The sequence below is a fragment of the Lichenostomus cassidix genome, chromosome 11 (assembly GCF_008360975.1).
Source record: "Lichenostomus cassidix isolate B80296 chromosome 11, HeHo_3.0, whole genome shotgun sequence".
NCBI lineage: Eukaryota > Metazoa > Chordata > Aves > Passeriformes > Meliphagidae > Lichenostomus > Lichenostomus cassidix.
The window spans coordinates 7,939,907-7,961,125 of NC_139492.1; the positions used below are offsets into that span (position 1 = coordinate 7,939,907).

The 21,219-nt window shown below is 61.9% G+C and overlaps 5 protein-coding genes across 6 annotated transcripts in view; 2 read left to right on the forward strand and 3 right to left on the reverse strand.

Moving 5' to 3' along the window:
* Positions 1-436: 436 nt before the first annotated feature.
* LOC146432227 (chymotrypsinogen 2-like) lies at positions 437-2,612 on the reverse strand. The gene is made up of 7 exons (XM_085071735.1): positions 2,516-2,612; positions 2,290-2,393; positions 2,108-2,182; positions 1,911-2,006; positions 1,230-1,410; positions 704-837; positions 437-629 (listed from the first exon to the last, which is right to left on the reverse strand). Exons 1-7 carry the CDS (start codon positions 2,580-2,582, stop codon positions 468-470), a joined length of 819 nt encoding a protein of 272 aa, XP_084927861.1. The 5' UTR covers positions 2,583-2,612; the 3' UTR covers positions 437-467.
* A 685-nt stretch (positions 2,613-3,297) lies between these two features.
* LOC146432228 (chymotrypsinogen 2-like) lies at positions 3,298-5,444 on the forward strand. Its single transcript, XM_085071736.1, has 7 exons — positions 3,298-3,366; positions 3,489-3,592; positions 3,699-3,778; positions 3,892-3,970; positions 4,471-4,651; positions 5,044-5,177; positions 5,252-5,444. Exons 1-7 carry the CDS (start codon positions 3,300-3,302, stop codon positions 5,411-5,413), a joined length of 807 nt encoding a protein of 268 aa, XP_084927862.1. The 5' UTR covers positions 3,298-3,299; the 3' UTR covers positions 5,414-5,444.
* A 447-nt stretch (positions 5,445-5,891) lies between these two features.
* On the forward strand, positions 5,892-7,009 carry LOC146432229 (D-lactate dehydrogenase, mitochondrial-like). The gene is made up of 4 exons (XM_085071740.1): positions 5,892-6,037; positions 6,167-6,279; positions 6,411-6,552; positions 6,636-7,009. The coding sequence occupies exons 1-4, from the start codon at positions 5,948-5,950 to the stop codon at positions 6,870-6,872; spliced, it is 582 nt and encodes a 193-aa protein (XP_084927866.1). The 5' UTR covers positions 5,892-5,947; the 3' UTR covers positions 6,873-7,009.
* A 276-nt stretch (positions 7,010-7,285) lies between these two features.
* On the reverse strand, positions 7,286-14,062 carry BCAR1 (BCAR1 scaffold protein, Cas family member). 2 transcript variants are annotated; one of them, XM_085071738.1, is made up of 7 exons: positions 13,927-14,062; positions 12,405-13,106; positions 11,054-11,215; positions 10,708-10,812; positions 9,164-10,312; positions 8,862-8,951; positions 7,286-8,577 (listed from the first exon to the last, which is right to left on the reverse strand). In XM_085071738.1, the coding sequence occupies exons 1-7, from the start codon at positions 13,936-13,938 to the stop codon at positions 8,062-8,064; spliced, it is 2,736 nt and encodes a 911-aa protein (XP_084927864.1). In that variant the 5' UTR covers positions 13,939-14,062; the 3' UTR covers positions 7,286-8,061. The 2 variants fall into 2 exon arrangements, with proteins under 2 accessions (XP_084927864.1, XP_084927863.1); XM_085071737.1 differs by lacking the exon at positions 13,927-14,062 and having other exon boundaries at positions 12,405-13,274.
* A 6,327-nt stretch (positions 14,063-20,389) lies between these two features.
* Positions 20,390-21,219, reverse strand: part of CFDP1 (chromatin remodeling protein CFDP1) — a 61,987-nt gene continuing 61,157 nt past the window's right edge. Inside the window, exon 7 of the mRNA XM_085071743.1 lies at positions 20,390-21,135. Within this exon, the coding sequence (XP_084927869.1) occupies positions 21,045-21,135 (91 nt within the window). The 3' untranslated portion in view covers positions 20,390-21,044. The remainder of the gene's footprint in view (positions 21,136-21,219) is intronic.

The following is a 21,219-nucleotide window of genomic DNA, read 5'->3' on the forward strand; positions in this document are numbered from 1 at the left end:
CTTAAGGTGGCTCCAGCCACATGTGAGTGTGTCCCTGCCGGGGGGACCTGGTCCCACCAGTACCTGTGGTCATGTCCCCGCCCTGCCTCTTGCCTGAGCGGAGTCACTGCATTCTCCATGGCCCCTGTCCTCCCAGGTGTCCCCATGCCTGCTCAAGTATCCCCGCAGCTGGTCAGGGGTCCATGACCCCGTGGAAGACCACATGTCCCCGTGCTCCTCCCCTCCCAGCCAGGAGTCACCGTGTCCCTCTGTCCATCTGTCCCCATTCCTAGCCAGGTGTCCCTGTGCTGCTCAGCCCTGCTGGACAGCTGTCCTCATGCCCAGAGAACTGCCCCAGCCCCCCGCTTGTCCCCATCCCCAGCCACGTGTCTCCCGGCCACCCGCCTGCCCCGTGCCCGTTCCCGTCCGTCCCGCCATGGTGACAAGGACACAGCGCTCAGGGGGGGTGGCAGCGTTTATTGTTGGCTTCAGTTGGCCTCCAGGATGGAGTTGATCCAGTCGCGGAGCATGGTGACGCGGGCGTACACGCCGGGCGTCTGGGTGTCGCAGGTGCTGCTGCCCCAGGACACGATGCCCACCAGGTTCCAGGCGCCGTCCTTCTGGCACACCAGCGGGCCGCCGGAGTCGCCCTGCACAGGGCAGCGGGTGAGCACCGGGGCGAAGCCCGGGGGCAGCGGGGGCAGAGGGGGCCGGGGACACGTACCATGCAGGAGGAGGCTCCATCGGCGCCGGCACAGACCATCACGTCGCGGATGCGGAAGCCCCAGAACTCCTTGCACTGGGCGTTGGTGAGCAGGGGCAGAGCCACCTGCTGCAGCACCGACGGTGTTTGCGAGTCTGCGGGGAGCGGGGGGCGTCAGCGCCGGCAGCGAGAGCCGAGCGGGAATGGGGACAAGGAGTGGCACGGGCAGAGGGGCAGGAGGAGGGGGAGGAGGACAGGACCGTGATGATAGTGGAGATGGGAACAGGAATGCCTCAGAGTTGGGGACTGGTGACGGGGATGAGGAATGGGACAGGGATGAAGATGACGGTACGGGAATGGGATGGAGATTCAAATTCAGACTTGGATGGCGACCTGGTTGGGAGGTTGGCACGGGCATTATAACTCAGATGAGGACAGGGACTGACAGCGTGGATGAGGAAAGGGACAGGGGAGACAGGAGACAAGGATGGGGATTTGGACGAGGCAGGGGGCAGGAATGGGGATGGGCACAAGAAAGGGCAGTTACCGCTGGAGTCAGTGAGCCCCCAGCCAGTGGTGACGCAGGTCATTCCCCCCGGGAATTCCTCAGTGGCCTTGGGCAGGCACACGGGGGACACACGATCCGACAGCTGTGCCGGAGTGGCCAGTTTGATCAGGGTGATGTCGTCGCGGATGGTCAGCATGTTGAACTTGGGGTTCTTGAAGACCTGGAGCAGGCAGCACTGCTCTCAGCACCTGCACCCCTTGCCAGGGCGCCAGGCACTGGGCGCTCCACAGGGACCAACAGGGAGCCCAAGGACCAGCGGGGACCCCGGGGATCGCTCCTCTGGCTCCTGTGCTGGCAGGGTGTCTGAATTGCAAAGCCCAGTCCCTGGGACACAGGGGAGCAGGCACACACCCCAGGTCACATCCTCTGCAGGGGTGAAAGGGACCCTGGCGGCTGGACCCCCATCCCTTGGGAGTTCCTGGGAACATGGGGACACCCAGGAGACCTGACCTGAAGGATGGGTAGGAGCGGGGACACCCCAGAGGATTGCAGCACGGGCATGGGGGACACCGTGGACACCCCAGGGAACCCAGGATAAGGGGAACCGGGAACTCCTCAAGAACACAAACCCCAAGACAAGGGGGACCCGGACATAAACCCCCAGGCCCCCTGTGGTGGCTGTGGCACCCCGCAGGCGCAAGGACCCCGCCCCGGCAGTACCTTCTCGATTTTCAGTTCCTGCTGATCAGGGCCGGGTGCGCTCTGGTCGTAGGCGCCCACCACCACGGTGTCGGTTTTCCTGGGCACAGACAGGCACTCAGCACGGGGCACCGGCACGGGGACGGGGAGTTCCCTGGGCACCCCGTGCCCGTGCCCAGCCCCGGGCCGGCCGGCAGCAGAGCCGGTGCCTCCCTGACGCCGCAGTGGGCAGCGGTGACCACCCAGTTCTCGCTGATCAGGGAGCCGCCGCAGAAGTGGAAGCCGTCGTAGCGCTGGCGGGGAGAGCTGTCCTCAGCACCTGGCACTGCCGCCGGGGTGCTCCGTGCCCGACCCCCCACACGGCACCCACCCCTGTGCCCGGCCCGCCCCGGGCTCTCACCTGGAGGGACACCTGCCATGGCCAGGACCCTGGCACCGCCGGCTCCCCGTTGACGATGCGGTTGTAGCCGCGGATGACGGGTGTGATGGCGGGCACGCCGCAGTCTGCGGGGCACAGGCAGCCGTGGGACGGCGGCTCCGGCCACCCCGGCCCCGTGTCCCCTCCCCACCGCTCCTGCCCGCCCAAGCCCCGAGCCCTCCCCGCCGAGCCCCACGGCCCCACGCACTCTCAGGGAGGGCGGCACGGGCAAAGCCCGCCAGAGCCAGGCAACTCAACACCCACAGCAGAGCCATCGCCACTTGTGAGGACAGACCTACCTGGCACCCGGCAGCTCTTATATGCACCCCGGGCACCTCCCCGCTGCTGCTGCCCTTCCCACCGCGGCCTTGGGAGATAGCGCGGCACCTGGTACGGCACCGGGACGTGGCATGGGAGCATGGCACCTGGAACCATGGCCTTGGTCCCCTGCATGGATGGGCTGTCAATTGGTCATGGTATCATGATAAACTGATTATGGTTGGAAGGGACATAATAGAACATGTTGTCTATAACTCTTGGCTACTTTTTTTTTTTTTAAATCTAGCATGTACAAAGGAGGTGGAAGAAGATCCCTGTTCAGAGGTGTGAACAAAACTCAGCTCAGACATCCACTGCAATAGGAACAAATTGGAATTGTAGGCCCACAGGAACATATGAGCAGTGAAACAGGAGTTGTTAGAACCAGGCTATGAAAGGCCTGGGGGAATTCCAGCTCCAGGAGCAAAATTAATCCAGGCAAGCCCACCCATGCAGGGGACCGAGGATGTTTTGAAGGCAGCACTTAGACCAGACCAGTGCAGTGCCAAGGCCATGGTTCCAGGTGCCATGCTCCCATGCCACGTCCCGGTGCCGTACCAGGTGCCGCGCTATCTCCCAAGGCCGCGGTGGGAAGGGCAGCAGCAGCGGGGAGGTGCCCAGGGGTGCATATAAGAGCTGCCGGGTGCCAGGTAGGTCTGTCCTCACAAGTGGCGATGGCTCTGCTGTGGGTGTTGAGTTGCCTGGCTCTGGCGGGCTTTGCCCGTGCCGCCCTCCCTGAGAGTGCGTGGGGTCGTGGGGCTCGGTGGGGAGGGCTCGGGGCTTGGGCGGGCAGGAGCGGTGGGGAGGGGACACGGGGCCGGGGTGGCCGGAGCCGCCGTCCCACGGCTGCCTGTGCCCCGCAGACTGCGGCGTGCCCGCCATCACACCCGTCATCCGCGGCTACAACCGCATCGTCAACGGGGAGCCGGCGGTGCCAGGGTCCTGGCCATGGCAGGTGTCCCTCCAGGTGAGAGCCCGGGGCGGGCCGGGCACAGGGGTGGGTGTCGTGTGGGGGTCGGGCACGGAGCACCCCGGCGGCAGTGCCAGGTGCTGAGGACAGCTCTCCCCGCCAGCGCTACGACGGCTTCCACTTCTGCGGCGGCTCCCTGATCAGCGAGAACTGGGTGGTCACCGCTGCCCACTGCGGCGTCAGGTAGGCACCGGCTCTGCTGCCGGCCGGCCCGGGGCTGGGCACGGGCACGGGGTGCCCAGGGAACTCCCCGTCCCCGTGCCGGTGCCCCGTGCTGAGTGCCTGTCTGTGCCCAGGAAAACCGACACCGTGGTGGTGGGCGCCTACGACCAGAGCGCACCCGGCCCTGATCAGCAGGAACTGAAAATCGAGAAGGTACTGCCGGGGCGGGGTCCTTGCGCCTGCGGGGTGCCACAGCCACCACAGGGGGCCTGGGGGTTTATGTCCGGGTCCCCCTTGTCTTGGGGTTTGTGTTCTTGAGGAGTTCCCGGTTCCCCTTATCCTGGGTTCCCTGGGGTGTCCACGGTGTCCCCCATGCCCGTGCTGCAATCCTCTGGGGTGTCCCCGCTCCTACCCATCCTTCAGGTCAGGTCTCCTGGGTGTCCCCATGTTCCCAGGAACTCCCAAGGGATGGGGGTCCAGCCGCCAGGGTCCCTTTCACCCCTGCAGAGGATGTGACCTGGGGTGTGTGCCTGCTCCCCTGTGTCCCAGGGACTGGGCTTTGCAATTCAGACACCCTGCCAGCACAGGAGCCAGAGGAGCGATCCCCGGGGTCCCCGCTGGTCCTTGGGCTCCCTGTTGGTCCCTGTGGAGCGCCCAGTGCCTGGCGCCCTGGCAAGGGGTGCAGGTGCTGAGAGCAGTGCTGCCTGCTCCAGGTCTTCAAGAACCCCAAGTTCAACATGCTGACCATCCGCGACGACATCACCCTGATCAAACTGGCCACTCCGGCACAGCTGTCGGATCGTGTGTCCCCCGTGTGCCTGCCCAAGGCCACTGAGGAATTCCCGGGGGGAATGACCTGCGTCACCACTGGCTGGGGGCTCACTGACTCCAGCGGTAACTGCCCTTTCTTGTGCCCATCCCCATTCCTGCCCCCTGCCTCGTCCAAATCCCCATCCTTGTCTCCTGTCTCCCCTGTCCCTTTCCTCATCCACGCTGTCAGTCCCTGTCCTCATCTGAGTTATAATGCCCGTGCCAACCTCCCAACCAGGTCGCCATCCAAGTCTGAATTTGAATCTCCATCCCATTCCCGTACCGTCATCTTCATCCCTGTCCCATTCCTCATCCCCGTCACCAGTCCCCAACTCTGAGGCATTCCTGTTCCCATCTCCACTATCATCACGGTCCTGTCCTCCTCCCCCTCCTCCTGCCCCTCTGCCCGTGCCACTCCTTGTCCCCATTCCCGCTCGGCTCTCGCTGCCGGCGCTGACGCCCCCCGCTCCCCGCAGACTCGCAAACACCGTCGGTGCTGCAGCAGGTGGCTCTGCCCCTGCTCACCAACGCCCAGTGCAAGGAGTTCTGGGGCTTCCGCATCCGCGACGTGATGGTCTGTGCCGGCGCCGATGGAGCCTCCTCCTGCATGGTACGTGTCCCCGGCCCCCTCTGCCCCCGCTGCCCCCGGGCTTCGCCCCGGTGCTCACCCGCTGCCCTGTGCAGGGCGACTCCGGCGGCCCGCTGGTGTGCCAGAAGGACGGCGCCTGGAACCTGGTGGGCATCGTGTCCTGGGGCAGCAGCACCTGCGACACCCAGACGCCCGGCGTGTACGCCCGCGTCACCATGCTCCGCGACTGGATCAACTCCATCCTGGAGGCCAACTGAAGCCAACAATAAACGCTGCCACCCCCCCTGAGCGCTGTGTCCTTGTCACCATGGCGGGACGGACGGGAACGGGCACGGGGCAGGCGGGTGGCCGGGAGACACGTGGCTGGGGATGGGGACAAGCGGGGGGCTGGGGCAGTTCTCTGGGCATGAGGACAGCTGTCCAGCAGGGCTGAGCAGCACAGGGACACCTGGCTAGGAATGGGGACAGATGGACAGAGGGACACGGTGACTCCTGGCTGGGAGGGGAGGAGCACGGGGACATGTGGTCTTCCACGGGGTCATGGACCCCTGACCAGCTGCGGGGATACTTGAGCAGGCATGGGGACACCTGGGAGGACAGGGGCCATGGAGAATGCAGTGACTCCGCTCAGGCAAGAGGCAGGGCGGCGACATGACCACAGGTACTGGTGGGACCAGGTCCCCCCGGCAGGGACACACTCACATGTGGCTGGAGCCACCTTAAGGTGTCAGCGTGGGGGAGGGACAGCCAGGCGGCGGGGCAGGGCAACGTCCTGCTCCTGGGCAGTTCCCATGTTGCCGTTCTTGTCCCGTCGCGACATGGCCCTGCGGAGGGTGCTGGCGCTGGGGGCAGCCCTGGGGCACCGCAGCTGCTGCTCCAAGGTGGGGCTGGGGCTCCCGGGGGTCGCTGAGGTCCTGACGTGGCCACTTGGCCGCTTGCCCCTGGCCCATGGCCGCGATCAGAGTCTCCCCACTGCACCCCTGACGGGATCCTCGTTGTTCCCCCCGCAGCCCTCGCTGTCCCCCGACTTCGTGGAGAGCCTGAGGGCTGTGGTTGGGGCGCCCAACGTCTCCACGGCCGCAGCGGTGCGGGAGCAGCACGGCCACGATGAGTCCATGCACCCGTGAGTGCCCCTGGAGCTGGGAGCCCTGGGGAAGGTCGTACAGGAGGGGCTGGGGCTGGCAAATGTTTGGGTAAACAAGGGGCCATGGGGAGGGTTAAGTCAGTGGTTCAGTGATGCTGCCTGTCCCCCAGCTGTGCCCCTCCGGATGTCGTGGTGTGGCCCCAGGCAGTGGGGCAGGTGCAGGAGCTGGCGGCGCTCTGTCACCGCTGCCGCGTGCCCATGGTGCCCTTTGGCACCGGTACCGGCCTCGAAGGAGGCGTCAACGCCGTGCAGGTATCAGCTCCCCAGGCACCTCTGACCCCCCAGGGGCTCTTGGTGCCCTGCTGTGCCCACAGCCCTGGGTGCCCCTGTGCCAGGGTGGCGTCTGCTTTGACCTGAGCCGCATGGACGCCATCGCGGAGCTGAGCCTCGAGGACTTCTCGGTGACAGTGGAGCCCGGTGTCACCCGCAAGGCCCTCAACAAGCACCTGCGTGGCACTGGGCTCTGGTTCCCTGTCGGTACTGTGGGCATGAAGGGGGCCATGGGCCTGGGACCACTGGAGGTGCTGGGGGTGAGGACCACCTGTGTAGCTGTGGACTGTGTGTGTCCATAGGTGTGCTGAGGTCCCAGGGCACTAGCAGAGGTGCCACTAGGTCTGAGGGTGCCATGCTTCCTGAGGTTCTGGAAGGGATGGATAGCCAGAACCAGGAATGGTTGGGGTCGTGGCTACCATCCTCTCTGCCACACCAAACCCCTAGCCCCCGTGGTGTCTATGACCCCTCGCAAGGTGCTCTGAGTGACATCTGCCCCAAGCCAGCTCAGGGACATAGTGGCCCCACTGTCCCCCCTCATTTCCCCTCAACCCTCTTAGGCCCAATCCCTTGTGTGCCATTAAACCTCTGTGCACCAGCCGTCTCCCAAGCTACAAGATCTTTTGGGAGGATAGGATCTCCCTGTATCCCAGGATCAGCCCTACCCCACGGGCATTTCCCTCACCCCAGCAGGCAGATGCAGATACCCAGAAGATGGAGGATGTTTCTAGGCAAATCTTTATGCTGCTGGGGGACTTGGGGCCAGGTTTTGGAGGGGGCTGCCACTTGGTAGCTCCGGGAACCAGCGGAAGCTTCCCCTGTGTTCAAAAGGCACCAATTTCAGTTCGCGTTTCGGTTACAGCTGGTACTGTACCACAGCCCGAGACGTGAGAACGCACAGGTTAGCCCCTTCCTGCCCCAGCAGCTCCCCACCACCCCTTACTCCCCTGGGGACCCCTATCCCCAGCCTCCAGCACAAGGGGACAGTACAACCCATCTCTGTCACACTGTCCCACCATCACAGGGGATGGCTTCCACACCATTAGACTCTCCTGGCCACCGCAGCATGCTCCAGAGTGCACTACAGAGTTCCCCCGAGAGCAGAGCAGCCACAGCATCACCTCAAATTGCCAGACACATCCTTGTCTCAACACGGATATGGCCCCATGCCCTCCAGGCCAGGACTGGCTGCCGGTTTTTTATGGGGAGGACAGTGGGGAAGGAGTGGGCATAGATCCACCTCCCAGCTTTGCTCTGTTTATGGGCACAGCTCTGAAACCATTCCTAGCCCCTAGCCAGAAGGAGAAGAGGAAGGGGTATGATGGCTGCAGCCCCTCACCTCTGTCCCCACAGAGGCCCAGCCCCCCGGTGTGCATGGGAGTCTCTATGTACATGTCTGCTTACACCAGGCAGAGAGGACTCGCACAGAGGGGGGCGCGTGTCTGGGAAGGGGTGGGAGCCAGAGAGAGGGGAGAGATGGCCCTGAGGCCATCACATGGCTGCCAGCTGGCCCAGCACCATCCTGAACTGTTGTGTGCTGTTGGCGAGGTCCTTGACGCGCTCCACCATGTCCTTGGAGGCGGCAGGAGAAGGGTAGTGGAGGGCAGCCGCCTTGGTGGTCATCACGATCTCCTTGAGCATCTCGCAGAGGAGGTTGCTGTAGTGCATCACCTTGTGCTGGACGTCCTGGGCCTTGGCCTGGCGGGACAGCGTGTCCCCAATGAAGACGAGCTTGTGGGCACTGAGGATGACAAACTTGCTGTGGGCCACAAAGATCTTGGGGGGTTGGTTGGTGCTGACGGCGGTGAAGAAGGCGTCGACAGCATTGGTGAGTGTGGTGAGGTTGGCCTCGCACTGCTCCAGGTAGAAGAGGAGGAGCTGGCGGTCGGCGGGACACAGCGTCCCACCACCCCGCGCGGGGCTGTAGTGCTGAGGGGGGCTCCAGTTGGACAGGTCATTGTCAATGGGGCGCGTCACCTCCTGCTCCAGCCGCTCAAACTGCTTCAGCTGTGGGAGAGACAGGCGTGAGGCAGGGCAGCCATTGAGCCAGCACCTGCTCCCTTCCACAGAGCCACCAGCACAGGTGGCCATGGCCACCACCCCCAGGGCAGTGAGACAGAGAGGGACAGTGCTAGCCCCAGGACAGCACACCAGGCCCCTCTCCAGGATCAAGGTGCCTACGTCCCTCTCCACGGGCACAGCATAAGTTATGAGGGAAGCAGGACCTGGAGCCCTGCCCACCCAAAGTGCTCAGCCCAGCAGCACCCACCTGCCTGCCCCAGTGCCCTTACCTGCTGGTGCTCCAGCTGGTCCTTGCTCTGCCGGATGATGTTGCCTTTCTCCAGCAGCTCTTTCTGGGTCTTCTCAAACTCCTCCTTGCCCTGCAGGGGCATGACATGGAAGGGATCAGCAACATCACCCTTGCCAGAGAGAGCCCCCACCTGCCCTGGGACATCCCTGGTCCCCACAGCCCTCAAGCTGGAGGTTAAGAGCAGAACAGGGGTGGCAGAAGCAGAACTGCCTCATTCCCCGTGCCAGGGAGACACCATCACAAACTCTCCCTGTGGTAAGCAGCCCCCCTACCCATGCTCACCTGGAGATGGACATAGTCGTAATCCTCCATCCAACCGCTCTCGCTGTTCTCATAGGGCCCATCAGGTGACTCCTGGGCCAGCAGCTTGGGGGGGGAGGGCAGGGGCCGTGACTGGATGCTGCTGGCCTTGTCAGAGGGGTGAGGGGGCCCATGGCCACCACTCTCCGCTGCCAGCTTTGTCCGTTTGAAGAGGAGGGAGGCATTGCCATGCAGGAAGGAAGCCAATTGCTTGGTGTCATCAGGAACACCACGTGAGTGCATGATGAAGTGCTCCAAGTCATCTGTGCCCGGCTTGCTGCTGGCCAGAGCACTGGGGGCCCAGTGGCAAGCGTCCAGCGCTTGGCCGTGCCGTGCCAGGGCCTGGTAGACCTCCTCCATCTTCTGCAGCTGCTTGCTGAGCTTGGTGTAGAGGGAGCGGTCAGAGGCCTGGGCAGCATTGCCCACTGCCCCCCGGGCAAACTCCAGCAGGTCCCGGAGGGCTGTCCGGACGCCCTCGGCCGCCCCACGGATGTTGGCAGCGTTGGCCTCCATGTGCTCAAGGCTGCGCCAGTTGGTGCTGATAAAGGACATGAGGTAGGAGACAGCGCTGCTGACGCCATTCTGGAGCTTGGCCAGTGTCTCCATGGCAGCATCCAAGTCCAGGGAGAACTCCTTGCCTGCTCCTTTGGCTGGCTCTTTCACAGGCACCACGTCCAGCGAGGATGTGGAGATGTTGCTGCGGGTGCTGCCTGTGCTGGAGGCCGAAAGGCGCTTGCCATCAGCACCCTTGGCCTCACGGTCCACTTGTGGTGGGACGTCATAGATGTACTCGCCCTCCGTGTCCACAGAGCCCTTGCCTGGGGCGTGCAGGTCCCGGGGCACATCGTACACCTCTTGGGAGGGGAAGGTGGGTCCCCCCAGCTTCTTGAGGCTGGGGGGCACATCATAGATCTCATGGGAGAGCGGCAGCTCAGGAGCACCTTTCCCAGCTGCCGGTGGCACATCATAGACATCCTCCGGCAAGTATGGCTCCTGCTGGGCCAGGATGAGCGGGTGGCGGGAGGGGTCAAAGGCTTTCTGCTTGGCAAAGGCAGGAGGCACATCGTAGGTTTCCTCCCGCGCTGGGCCATCTGGCACATCCTTGCTGACTGAGGGGGGGACATCGTACACCTGCAAGGGCAGAGCAGTGGCACCATCAGCACTGCTGGGAGAACTGGCCTGTGGAGGCACAGGCCAGCTACCCCGAGCTGCAGGGCACCCAAGTGAGCACTGGGTGGGCACTGGGATGAAGCCATGCACCCCACGTGCTCCCCTGCCCTTTGGGACAGGAATCACAAAATCCAAGAGCAGCCAAGGTCAGAAGAGACTTTGAAAGATCATCTGTTTCAATCTCATCCCCTGGATGCTACATTCAGCAACCCATTCCTTGGCATCCTGAAAGCCTCCAGTGCCAGGAACATCACCACATCTCTGGGGAGACTGATCCAGTAAATTATTTTTCTCCCTGTAACAATCTGCTTGTTTTTCTTACACAGAGAAACTGGGAGCTTCTCAGCAGCACTTACAGTTTGGTGCAGGTTCTTCTCCACACTGGGGGGCACATCGTAGATCTCTTGCCCCGGGTCCTGCCCATTGGGACCCTTCACTGCCATGGGAGGGGTGTCATAGACCTGGAGGAAGATGGGGGCGGGGGGAATGGGACATGGGATGATGTGTCACGGATGTTGTGGGCACCCATCTCCTCCCAGGGACCAGCTAGGAAGGGTGGAGGTGCTCAGAAGCAGCACCGAGGTCCATAAAGTAGAGTTTTGGGTGCAATTTGGCCAGTTTTGGATCCCAAGGTGTGACAGATCATCTCCCATTCTGAAGGGCAGAGTCAGAGATCCCCCCCAACACCCCAAGCAGCCTCACCTCCTGGCTGAACTGGCTCGGGACCCCTCCTCGGACAGGCGGCACATCGTAGATCTCCTGGGAGACTGTGGAGATGAGGTGGCGAGGGAAATCGTACTCAACCTGCTCACCCTTGGGAGAGTCATAAACATACACTTGCCCCACACGGGTGGGCACCAGCACCTGGAAATGGAAAAGACATGATGTGGGCACGGCTGAGCATCCCCTACCCCGCATCACCCCCCCAAAACCCAGCAATGGGGCCGGCGAGAGGATGGCTGCTGGATTCCATACTGGACTGCCTGGAATTAGGGTCTGCCCGGTGCCACGGGAGGGCGCTCCCCGGCCGGGCGTGCAGTGCTGCCGGGGACGGGATGATATCACCGGTTATTTATAGCAGCGATAGAGTCTCAACGAGAGACAAAGCCCGGCCAGCACAGCCGTGGCGTGCAGAAAGCAACAGCCGATCTGGGCATCCAGGCGTGGGCAGGGATCGGCCAATGCCTGGAGATCCCTGCCCGTGGCTCCATGCCCAAATGGGTCATTTCATGGCAACACCAGAGTGAAATATAACCAAACCCAGAGGGTAATGGCACCCTGCCCAACCAGTGCCAAGAAGGGCTGAGGTGTTGGGCTGGTCCTTCCTTTTAGGATTTTCCTTTTGCCCTGGCTGTGATTTGGCAACTCCCTCCCCTCACAGGATGCTTCCCAGGGGTATGAGTTGGAGCAGCCTTCCCAGAAAACACGATACTGAAAGCACCTCACTCCTCTTCCCCGGGATGACGTGCCAGGGAAGGGGCAGAGCCAGGCGGATCTAGCCGTTAGGCTACATGCTGGGGACAGGCTGGTGGCTCACCCTTGCCTCACCAGTATATCCAGCAAGTACTGGCAGGCTGCCTGGCACAGTCGGGAAATGCTGGCACTGCCTGTCTGCTCCTGTGTGCGCTCCCAGGAGGAACGAAACCTTGTGGCGGGTGCCAAAGCTACTTCCACAGCTCCAGAATCTGGCATCCCAAAGCAGCCTGTGGGTTATCTACACCCTATGCCCACACCAGACATGCTGCCATGCCCTGGGTGACACCAGCAGAGCCCACACAAGAGGACCAGAGTGCTAAATGCTGTGCCAGCCCCAAGAGAGGCAGCCCATGCCAACCGGGGCACCACAGCCACTGCAGGGACTCTCTCAGTGCACCCACTCCTGCCAGCAGTGCGGGCAAGGATGCCCACACAGCCCCAGCAATAGGCACATGGGCTACCTGCTCCAAGAGTGGCAAGCTGAGAAATCCAAGTCCTGCTACCCACTCCCACCCGTGGACCCCACAGAACACCCCACAACCTCAACAGCCACCCCACTCCAGTCTCCCTGTCCTACCTTTCCTTGGGGCTTGTGCCCTTCCCAGCTCCTCATGTCCAATGACGGTGGCACCTGGTAGATTTCTTGAGCCTGACCAGCTGAGGGAGGAACCTGATAGACATCCTGGGGGGGACTGGCAGAGCCCCCAGGGTACGCCTCTGCTGCCTGGCCCAGGGAGGGGGGCACCTGGTAGATCTCCTGGCCAGGGTTGGGGAAGCTGTGGGGAGGCGCTTGCTTCGGGTAGGTGGGAGGCTGCTTAGCTGGGGCAGGAGGAAATTGTCCAGTGGGTGCCGAGCCTGGGTACAGACCCTGCTGTCCCTTGTTGGGGACCGGCATCAGGTAGATGTTGTCCCCTTGGGGGCCATAAGCAGGGTGCATGGGTGTGTACTGCGAGGCAGGCGACAGCGGAGTGTAGCCCCCTTGATGGTGGAAGGGCAGAGTCGACTGGGGCACCGAAGGCTGCGGCGGTGCCTGCCCCTGTGCCGGGCCAGGCGCTTGCTGCTGCTGCTGCTGCTGCTGCTGCTTCTTGTCGTACATCCCCACCAGGATCTTGAGGCGGTTCCCGGGAACGATGCCCTGCCGGCCATGGAGCGAACAGAGCCACCAGCCGTCCAGCCCCTGCGTGTTGCGCTCCAGCACCGTCATGATGTCGCCCTTGCGGAAGGAGAGCTCGTCCGGGGACTCGGCCACGTTGTCGTACAGCGCCTTGGCCAGCACGTTCTGGAAGAGAGCCCCGCGGCGGGGCGGTGAGCCGGGCCCCGCCGGCCGGTGGGGCGTCATCCCGGCGGGCAACAGCGGGGCGGCAGCTCAGCACCGGGACGGAGCCGCGCGGGCCGGGGGCTTCGCCGAGCAGCTCCCGCCGGCTGGATCTCCCCGCGCCAGCCACCGCGGGATTCCCCACTGGAGCAAAACCCACCCTTCCCAGAGGTGGTGCTGGGAAGGGGCCGGGCCCTTCCGCCTCCCCGGTTTCGGGGGGCCGCCTCTGCCTCTCCCGCCCCTTCCCTGCGCCGACTGGGAGGAAGTGCCGGGGCGGTGAGTCAGCCGTGGCCGTGGCCATCCCACGGCAGCCCGAGCCGGGCCCCTTGCACCCCGCGGGGTCCCCGAGCCGGGCCACGGCGGCACCTGCCAGCGCTGCGCGGGGCCGTGGCGGCGGGACAGGTCGCGGCCCGCCCGGGACGGCAGGGCCGGACCCCGGCTCTCCCGCGGATCCCGCCGCCGGTGCCGACCCGCCCGGTGGGGCGGAGGCCTGGGGAGGCCCCTGGCCCCGGTGGGCCCCCCGCGGATCCCGCAGCGCCACGACCCGCCGGGAGGAAGGGAGGGCAGGCAAGGCCTGGCCGCGCCGGTGCGGGGGGGGCTCGGCCAAGGTCACGCCAGTGGGATCGGCCGCGCGAGAGAGGCCCTGCCCGGGCCGAGCGGCGAGGGGGCTGCGGCCTTCCTCCTCGTCCTCCTCCTCCTCGAACGGGGCCCCCCGGCACCCGTTTCCCCGCGCCCCGGCTGTCTCCGCACACGCCCCCGTGTCCTCCCCCGTGTCCCCGCTCACCAGGTAGTTCATCTTCCCGCGGGGCCGCTCCGGCCGCGGGGGGCCGGGTGCGGGGCCGAGGGCCGGGCCGGGCCGGGCCGGGGGCGGCGGGGCCGGGGCGCGCGGGCGGCGGCGGCGCCGTAGGGATCGTTATAGCGCCGCGCGCGCCCGGCCCGGCCGCTCCGCCCGCCCCCATTGGCTGCGCCCGCCCGGAGGCGGGGCCAGAGCCGAGGGGCGGGGCGAGGGGCGGGGCGGGCACGAGGGGCTCGGGGGTTGCGGGGCGCGAGCAGCGCGTGTGTAAAGGGGTGACACGGCGGGTGACACGTGCCGGGGGCTGTGACAGTGCGACAGACGGTAAGGGGAGTGGAACGGGCGTGCAACAGCTGTGCACAGAAGGGTGTGCAACAGGTGTTGCAGTGGGCCTGCGCTTGGTGTGCAATAAAGGCTATACAGGTGTGTAATGGGTGTATAACGGATGTGCAGATGAAGGAAAAAGGCTCTGCAATGGGTGCGTAATGAGCAAAGGTCATTAAAGGTTAATGGGTATGTAACAGGTGTCCAGTGGGTGTGCATTAAAGGGTAACAGTAAGGTATCTGGAGTGTTCTGGGGTGTGTAATAGGCAGGGTGTGTAATGGCAGGGGGATATATGGGGCAGGTAGTGGGTACCTGTAGGTGCAATGGCTACCATGGCACAGCATGGCACAGTTAGCACACACAGTACATGGGCACACATGACACACCCTGGCACACATGGCACACACGTGTGCTACAGGGCATACCATGATACCTGTGGCACACCATGGCTGCCTGCATGGCCTGTTCCAACACCCCGGGCCACATGGCCCACGGGTACCCCAACAGCTGGTAAACCTGGGTTTGGTGTCACCGTATGCTGTGCCACAGTCCCTGCCATCATCTGCGGAGAGCTGGGAGCAGGCTGGGAGGGCAGCTGCAGCTGGGAGCTGTGAGGCACACGTGAGCTGCGTGGGGACACAGGACCTATGGACATGCACAAGCTGCATGGACACCCATGCTGCTCCCCAAGCATGTCAAAGCCAGAGCACAGGGAACGAAGGGATGGGATACAAGGGGTGCCTGCAGCCAGCGGGCTCATGGGCAAGTGGGCAGTGAGTGGACCTGCGTGAGAGCTGCGGGCCAGTGAGCGAGTGGTGCGTGTGGAGACAGGTCAGGAATGTGCCCCTGACTGTGCACGTGCCTCCCGGCCACCACCCCCACCACGGCATTTCCTCTCACCCTCCGGGGTTACTTTCAGGCCACACCAGGGTGAGGTGGCAGAGCTGAGGCCAGATTGCGAACACATGCCCTTCACCAAAAAGCAGTACTTGAGCCGCCAGCACTGTCCTCAGCTTGGAGGCAAGTGTCCCTGTGTATCACTGGCAGAAAGGGAAACTGAGGCACAGCTGAGGGTGAGAGACATCCGGTGGCAGGGACTGCGGTCTCGCCCACAAACCGCAGCTGCCCCAGCAGGCGCAGCCTGAGGACTGCGGTTTCCTCTTGTTGGTGACACTGGTGACAGCACAGGCACTGAGCACCGTGGGCATCCTTGGGATGGGCTCCAAGCTCCCCAGCCCTTCTCCCACCACTGCAGCTGATCCCATGAAGCCAGGGTGTATTTGCTTTGGAGAGCCCAGTGAGCCCAGTGTGGGCCTACCAGGCCAGCAGTGAGAGTCTCCTGGGATCCCTGAAGTGTCCCCAGGGTGAAGCTGCCATCACAAGACTTCAGGCAGGTGCTGAGGGGCTGCGAGCTCCCTGCTTTTGGACTTAAAAGCAGTGCGGATTTCACTTTTCCCTCTCCCTGTGTTGATGCTCAGATCAAAGTGTTCACTGTTGACCTCGATCCCGTTTTCAGTCCATCGGAGCCAAAAATCACTGCTTGCATCTGCTGAGCACCCTGAGCTGGCAACAGCTCCTGCATATCCCTTCTTCCACAGCCAAGCGCCCGTGGGGCCACAGGCACCAACAGGTCTCTCTTTGGTTTCTCCCACTTTTGAGAAAATGAAATGCCAAAAAGAAGATGAGAAGTGGAGCGTTACAGGGGCCCTGCAGCACTGAGGATGCTCAGAGCATCCCTGTGCTGCTGCTGGTGGGGTATGGCAAGGGTCCCACCAGTGGCATGCCGTGATTCTCTGCCAGCTCCAGTGGACACAGGGCTGGGTGTTTCGGGATGGATGCTCCTCGGGATGAAGGTTGCCCCAGCAACGGTTGCTATGGAAAACACTTCAGTGGCAAAATTTCCAGCCATATTCATGTGTCCATCATTGTCTTCCGGAGAGTCCCTGGTGTATGGTGAGCCAGGCATGGCTGGCTCTGCACAGGCAGGCTGTGCCTGCAGGGGACTGGTTGTGCTGGGCCTGGCTTTTCCTGGTTTTTGCAGCTTTTCCTGCTGGATCTGGTGTGAGAAGGTGTAGGAGGACTCCACAGTGGGATTTGGGGGACCATGGTGGATGTACAATGGATAGGGGAAGCAGGCTGAGCCATGCCATGCCATATTAATTGGCTAGCTGCAATTAATGTCCTGTTGGCCCAGCCATGCCCCAACCATTGGATGAGTTTCATTTTGGTAAATCAAATACAGGGCACAGCTCTGGGACAGTCAGACACACAAGGAGGTTGAATTGTCCCCCCATTGGGATGTTTTCAGGGACCAGCAGCTTCAGCTGGGGCTTCCTGCTTCTGCCCACAATCCTGCCAGGTCTGTGCTTCAGAAAGCTGCTCCCCACCTCCTGGAGCAGCAATAGGATTACACAGGACTGAGTCTCCTAGCAATGAACGGAGAAATAAATCCTATAAGGCAGGACAGGATTTATTAGACTTCAATATTCTGGAAATAATGAGAACACTTCTCTTGGCTTGTAATATCACGGGACCCAACAGGATCACAACCAGGATTTATCCCCGTGCTTCTCCATGGCACTGGGCTGGTTCTTAGGGGTGGAGAGAAGATGTCAGGGGAGGCTGCTCGCCTTTCCAAAGACCAGGATGGCAGGGCAACCCCCACTTCCAGCAGAGCCGAGGCAGACTGCGGGCCTCAGGCTGCCCCAACAGTAGCAGCTCTGTTTGTCTCCCCATTCATCCCCTGGCGAGGGCTGGCGCTGATCCGCGCCCCCGGCTGGGGCTCACCACTGCGAGTGGGAAGGGCTGACAGCGGGAAGGACTGACAGCGGGAAGGACTGGCTGTGCCATTGCCATCGGCTGAGTTCAAATGCCAGTGCCAGCACCCATCAGCAGCACAAGGATGCCCCGGGGTAAGGACCCTCCCCAAATGGGGTGGGAGACCCACGGGCCGGGCTGCTCCATTACTCCCCATGAGTTTTGAACCCACTGCAAACAGAATCCCACTGTGCTGCTGGGTGGGACTTTGCTGCGAGGGAAAGAGGTGGGAAGAAGCTGAAAACATCATCTTGGAAAAGAGGGTGTGATGCTGCCAGCCATCACCTTCCAGGCACAGCTCTGCCCCTCGGGGAACTGCTGCCCTGGAGAGATGCTCCTGGGGTCAGCTCCACACTCTGGTCTCTCATTCTCCCAGCTTTGCCCCATGGCAGCTCTGTCCACTGTCTCCTTGGGACAGTCTGGCTGGGGCTATGGGATGCAGCCCGAGGCAGCTGGCATTCAGTCTCCTCCCGTGTCAAGAGCCAACATTTATTCCTGCATCTCTTCCACCGAAGCAGCATGAAATGCACAATGTTACCTCCCTGCTGTGATTCCTGTAGCACTGTAACAGCCTCCCCAAACCCCAGCAGAGCAGTAAAGCTGAGCCTGTGGGTGTGGGTTGGATACAGCTGGTTTTACCACGGCCCCAGCACACGGACGCCGTTGCAAAAGCCCCGACCATCAGGGCACATGGACACAATCGGAGCCTTGTTTGGGGCTCAGCTGCACAAGGGGCCCCTTCAGGCGGCCAGGGAAGGGGGAGCTCCTCAGGGTGAGGTGATGCTCTGGCCATGAGGGACTCCTTATAGGGCCAAAATTACCTCAAACAAATGCCCAGGATGGGTCCCTACCCATGAAGGACACGTGAGCTTCCCAGAGAAGACAGCTCAAGGTAGGACTGTCTCAAAAGAGGGACCCACATCTCCTCAGAACATTGCTCCTTACAGAAAGCGCAGGGCTGGTGGGAATGTCAAGGGCTGGTGGGGATGCTGAGGGCTGGTGGGTCCTGGGCCACCCCCATTTGTGGGAAGGCGACTGGGCAATGGAAATAGCAAGCAGAGAGGGGTTTTAGTTGGTTTTTTTTTTTCCTTTCAAAGCAGCCAAGCTGTGTTTTCTGGAGACCTGTAAATCACTCCTCGTCTTCAGGAAAGAGAGGCGAGGAATACATGATCCAACCAAGCAAAAACGCGGGACGCTTGGGAGTGTGGAAGAAGCCACGAATCAGCCCAGGCTGGAGGCTGCCTCCCGGCTGTCCCGCCAAGCCTGTCCCAGCTTGCTGGGCCGGGAGCTGGCACTGCAGCCCAGCATCCTCAAGCTGAGCTGGGCACGCCACACTGCCACGAGCTGGGGAGCCCAGCAGAGAGGGGAGTCGAGACTCTCGGCCACTGCTGTTAAACTGCACTTTTCCAGCAGGTCAGGTTGCTTCCAAGATTTCAAGATTTTCCACATTTGCTCAGCCGAAGAAAAAACGCCAGAGTAGAGGCTGGAGGGTTTGTGGAGAGCATAGCTGGGGCTGGCAGGCAGGATCCCATAAACTGGAGGTCATAAATTTTCCCAGTTCACCAGCATGCCAGGGAAGGTCGTGCTGGCCATGTCTCTCTAACACACCATTAGCATGCACGTGAATCCAAAGTCAGCCCCAAGCCATCCAGAGCCAGATGCAGCTGCAGGACTCACTATGGACATAACCTGGAGCTCTTTAATGCTTTTAAAAACAAGGCTGCGTTTGGTGCCTCTAGCCTTCAGGATCTCCAAGGGTACCTGTTGCATCTCCATTCTGCTCTTGTTCATAATACAATGCACAGAATTATTTTCCATTTCTTACCTACTTGGTGCTGCTGAGCTGCTGGATTGGCTGGGATGCCCACGCTGCAGCAAAGATTTTGGCTGGCAGCCCCCAGGAGCCAAATGCCACAGGGCCCCAGCCTGTGCAGGGGTGACATGACCCTTCCCCACCTTTGCCCAGTGTATGAGGCCCCAGGAGCACAGTCATGAAGGGACACAGGGCAGAGAAGTTCCCAAATATTCCCTCCTCTCCTTCCAGCACCAGTGAAGCAAAAGGCAAATAATTTCCCTGGCTGCCTGCTCAGCACTCACTGCAGACCCAGCCCTCCCAGCCCTGCTTGTGGCCGCCTCGGTATCTCACCATCTTTGGGGATATGCAGCAAAACAAGCCTGAGCTGCCTTGGGGTCCCTGTTGGGAGGAACCCTGTAAGGGGGGCAGGACTGGCTGCCTCCCAGCCCAGCACACAAGGAGAGAAGGTACTGGAGATGGTCCAGCACTACCACTCCAAGCAGGAGAGCAGCCCAGCTGCTGCAGCAGCACCTGCCTTGCACCACAGTCCCCACGAGGTCCAGCCAGGGCCACTTGCTGCCACTCAGGAGCCACAAGATGAGATATCCCCACAATGATGCCCTGCACAGGGACTCCAGTTGTTTTTGCAGCCTAAGCCAGAGAAGCAACTGGCTTGGAAGCATTTGGAGATGAAAACATGTCATCACTCCGTTGTTTTGTTTCTGTCCAATTTCAGGCTTGTTTAAGCAGGTCCATTACAGCTGATTCTGTACAGAACAGGGTGCCAAAGGCTGCAGCTCCCCTGAGCATGTGGTGTTTTGTTCTCAACTATCCTGCAGCACTGCCACAGAGCAGGGGCTGACTCAGCACTGGACACATGAGCCCAAGGCTCAGACCATGCTCAGAGCCACAGGCAAGGTGCCATGGGCAGTGATGGCATCACTTGAACTGTGGGCAGGAAGGCTGGGGCTTTCCTCCAGCACAGCACCGGCACGGGCTGCCCCACCAAGCAGGCCCAGAGCATCCATCCTGTGGGGAAACATTGGTGAGTACCTCTACTCCAAGGATGTGCACAGGCCAGACATCAGGAGCTGCACAACTCCACCAGAGCCAGGACAGCACGGATAGCCAGGATGACGGTGCATTGCTGGCCTCCAGCTCCAGCTGCTCATTCCACACCCAGGCGCCTTGGCCTGCCCTCCCGGGCAGCTGCACTTGCTCAAAGTCCCTGCGTGGCCATGCTCTGGATGGGCTTCCTTACTCCTGCAGCACTGCTACAGGACTACATTGACCCAGTCACCCCCACTTCTGGATTTAATTGCACCACCAGTCCCAGTACTGAGAAGGGAAAGTGATCCAAGCACTTGCTCTGACCCCCAGGCTGCTATCAGGGCACCCACCAGGCACCCTGAGAGAGGTTTTCACGACTGCAGTCAGACGCTCCTTACTCTTATGTGATCCTTAATTTCTTTGTCCTCTGCTTCCCACACAAACCACACTGCCAGCATGCAAGAGCGTTGGGATGGAATACTTTATTCACGTGAACACTCAGATCCTGGCCCTTCCTGCCTGCTGCAGCTGCTCCCATCTTTTTGAGAGAGCATGAACAAGGAAGGATTTCTTCACCAGCTTGCTTAACCCCCCCAGCATCATCAGACCCCACAAACAAGTACAGACAGTTTGGCTTTGTCTGGACAGGAGCAGAGGGCGGAGGGGCAGGGAGTGCTGCGGGGCTGGCAGAGCAGGGAGAAGGGCTCCAGCCCACAGCTTGCATATGCACAGCAGCCACGAAACCTTCCTGCAGCTCCACTCTCACCACCAAACACGCCAGGACTTTCCCAGCTTTGGTGGCTCCTCCTGCTGCCAGAAGCACCTGGGATTGGTAAAGGATGGGTGCCACTGCCTCTTCTCCTTGGAAAGTTGCAGCCAGAATTACACCAGTGTCTTCTGTCACCTGCTGGGCCATTTAACCCTCCAAGTGCCCCCTGTCCACTGACAAATACCCTCCCCAAACTATTACAGTAAAAGGAAAACCCTGTATGTTGAGACATACAGGCTGAGTCTTGGGTAGAGAACAGTTTCCGTGCTTGGTGGTCCGTTGGTGGCCAGCAGCCCTCAGCCAGCCCTGGGGCGCAGAAGGGAGCAGGATCCCCCACGGCCACCTCTGGCACATCAGGGCTTCATCCTGCTCAGTCTGATGTCACGTTCGATTTCGAACTGCCTGTGATCCACACGCTCCAGGAACGCTTTCCTCTCGATGTACCTGCAGGGAGGCAGAGGCAGAGGCTGTGGCTGTGTGCCTGTGGCAGCTGGTGTGGACCCCATCCTGGGGCAAACCGAGGGACGA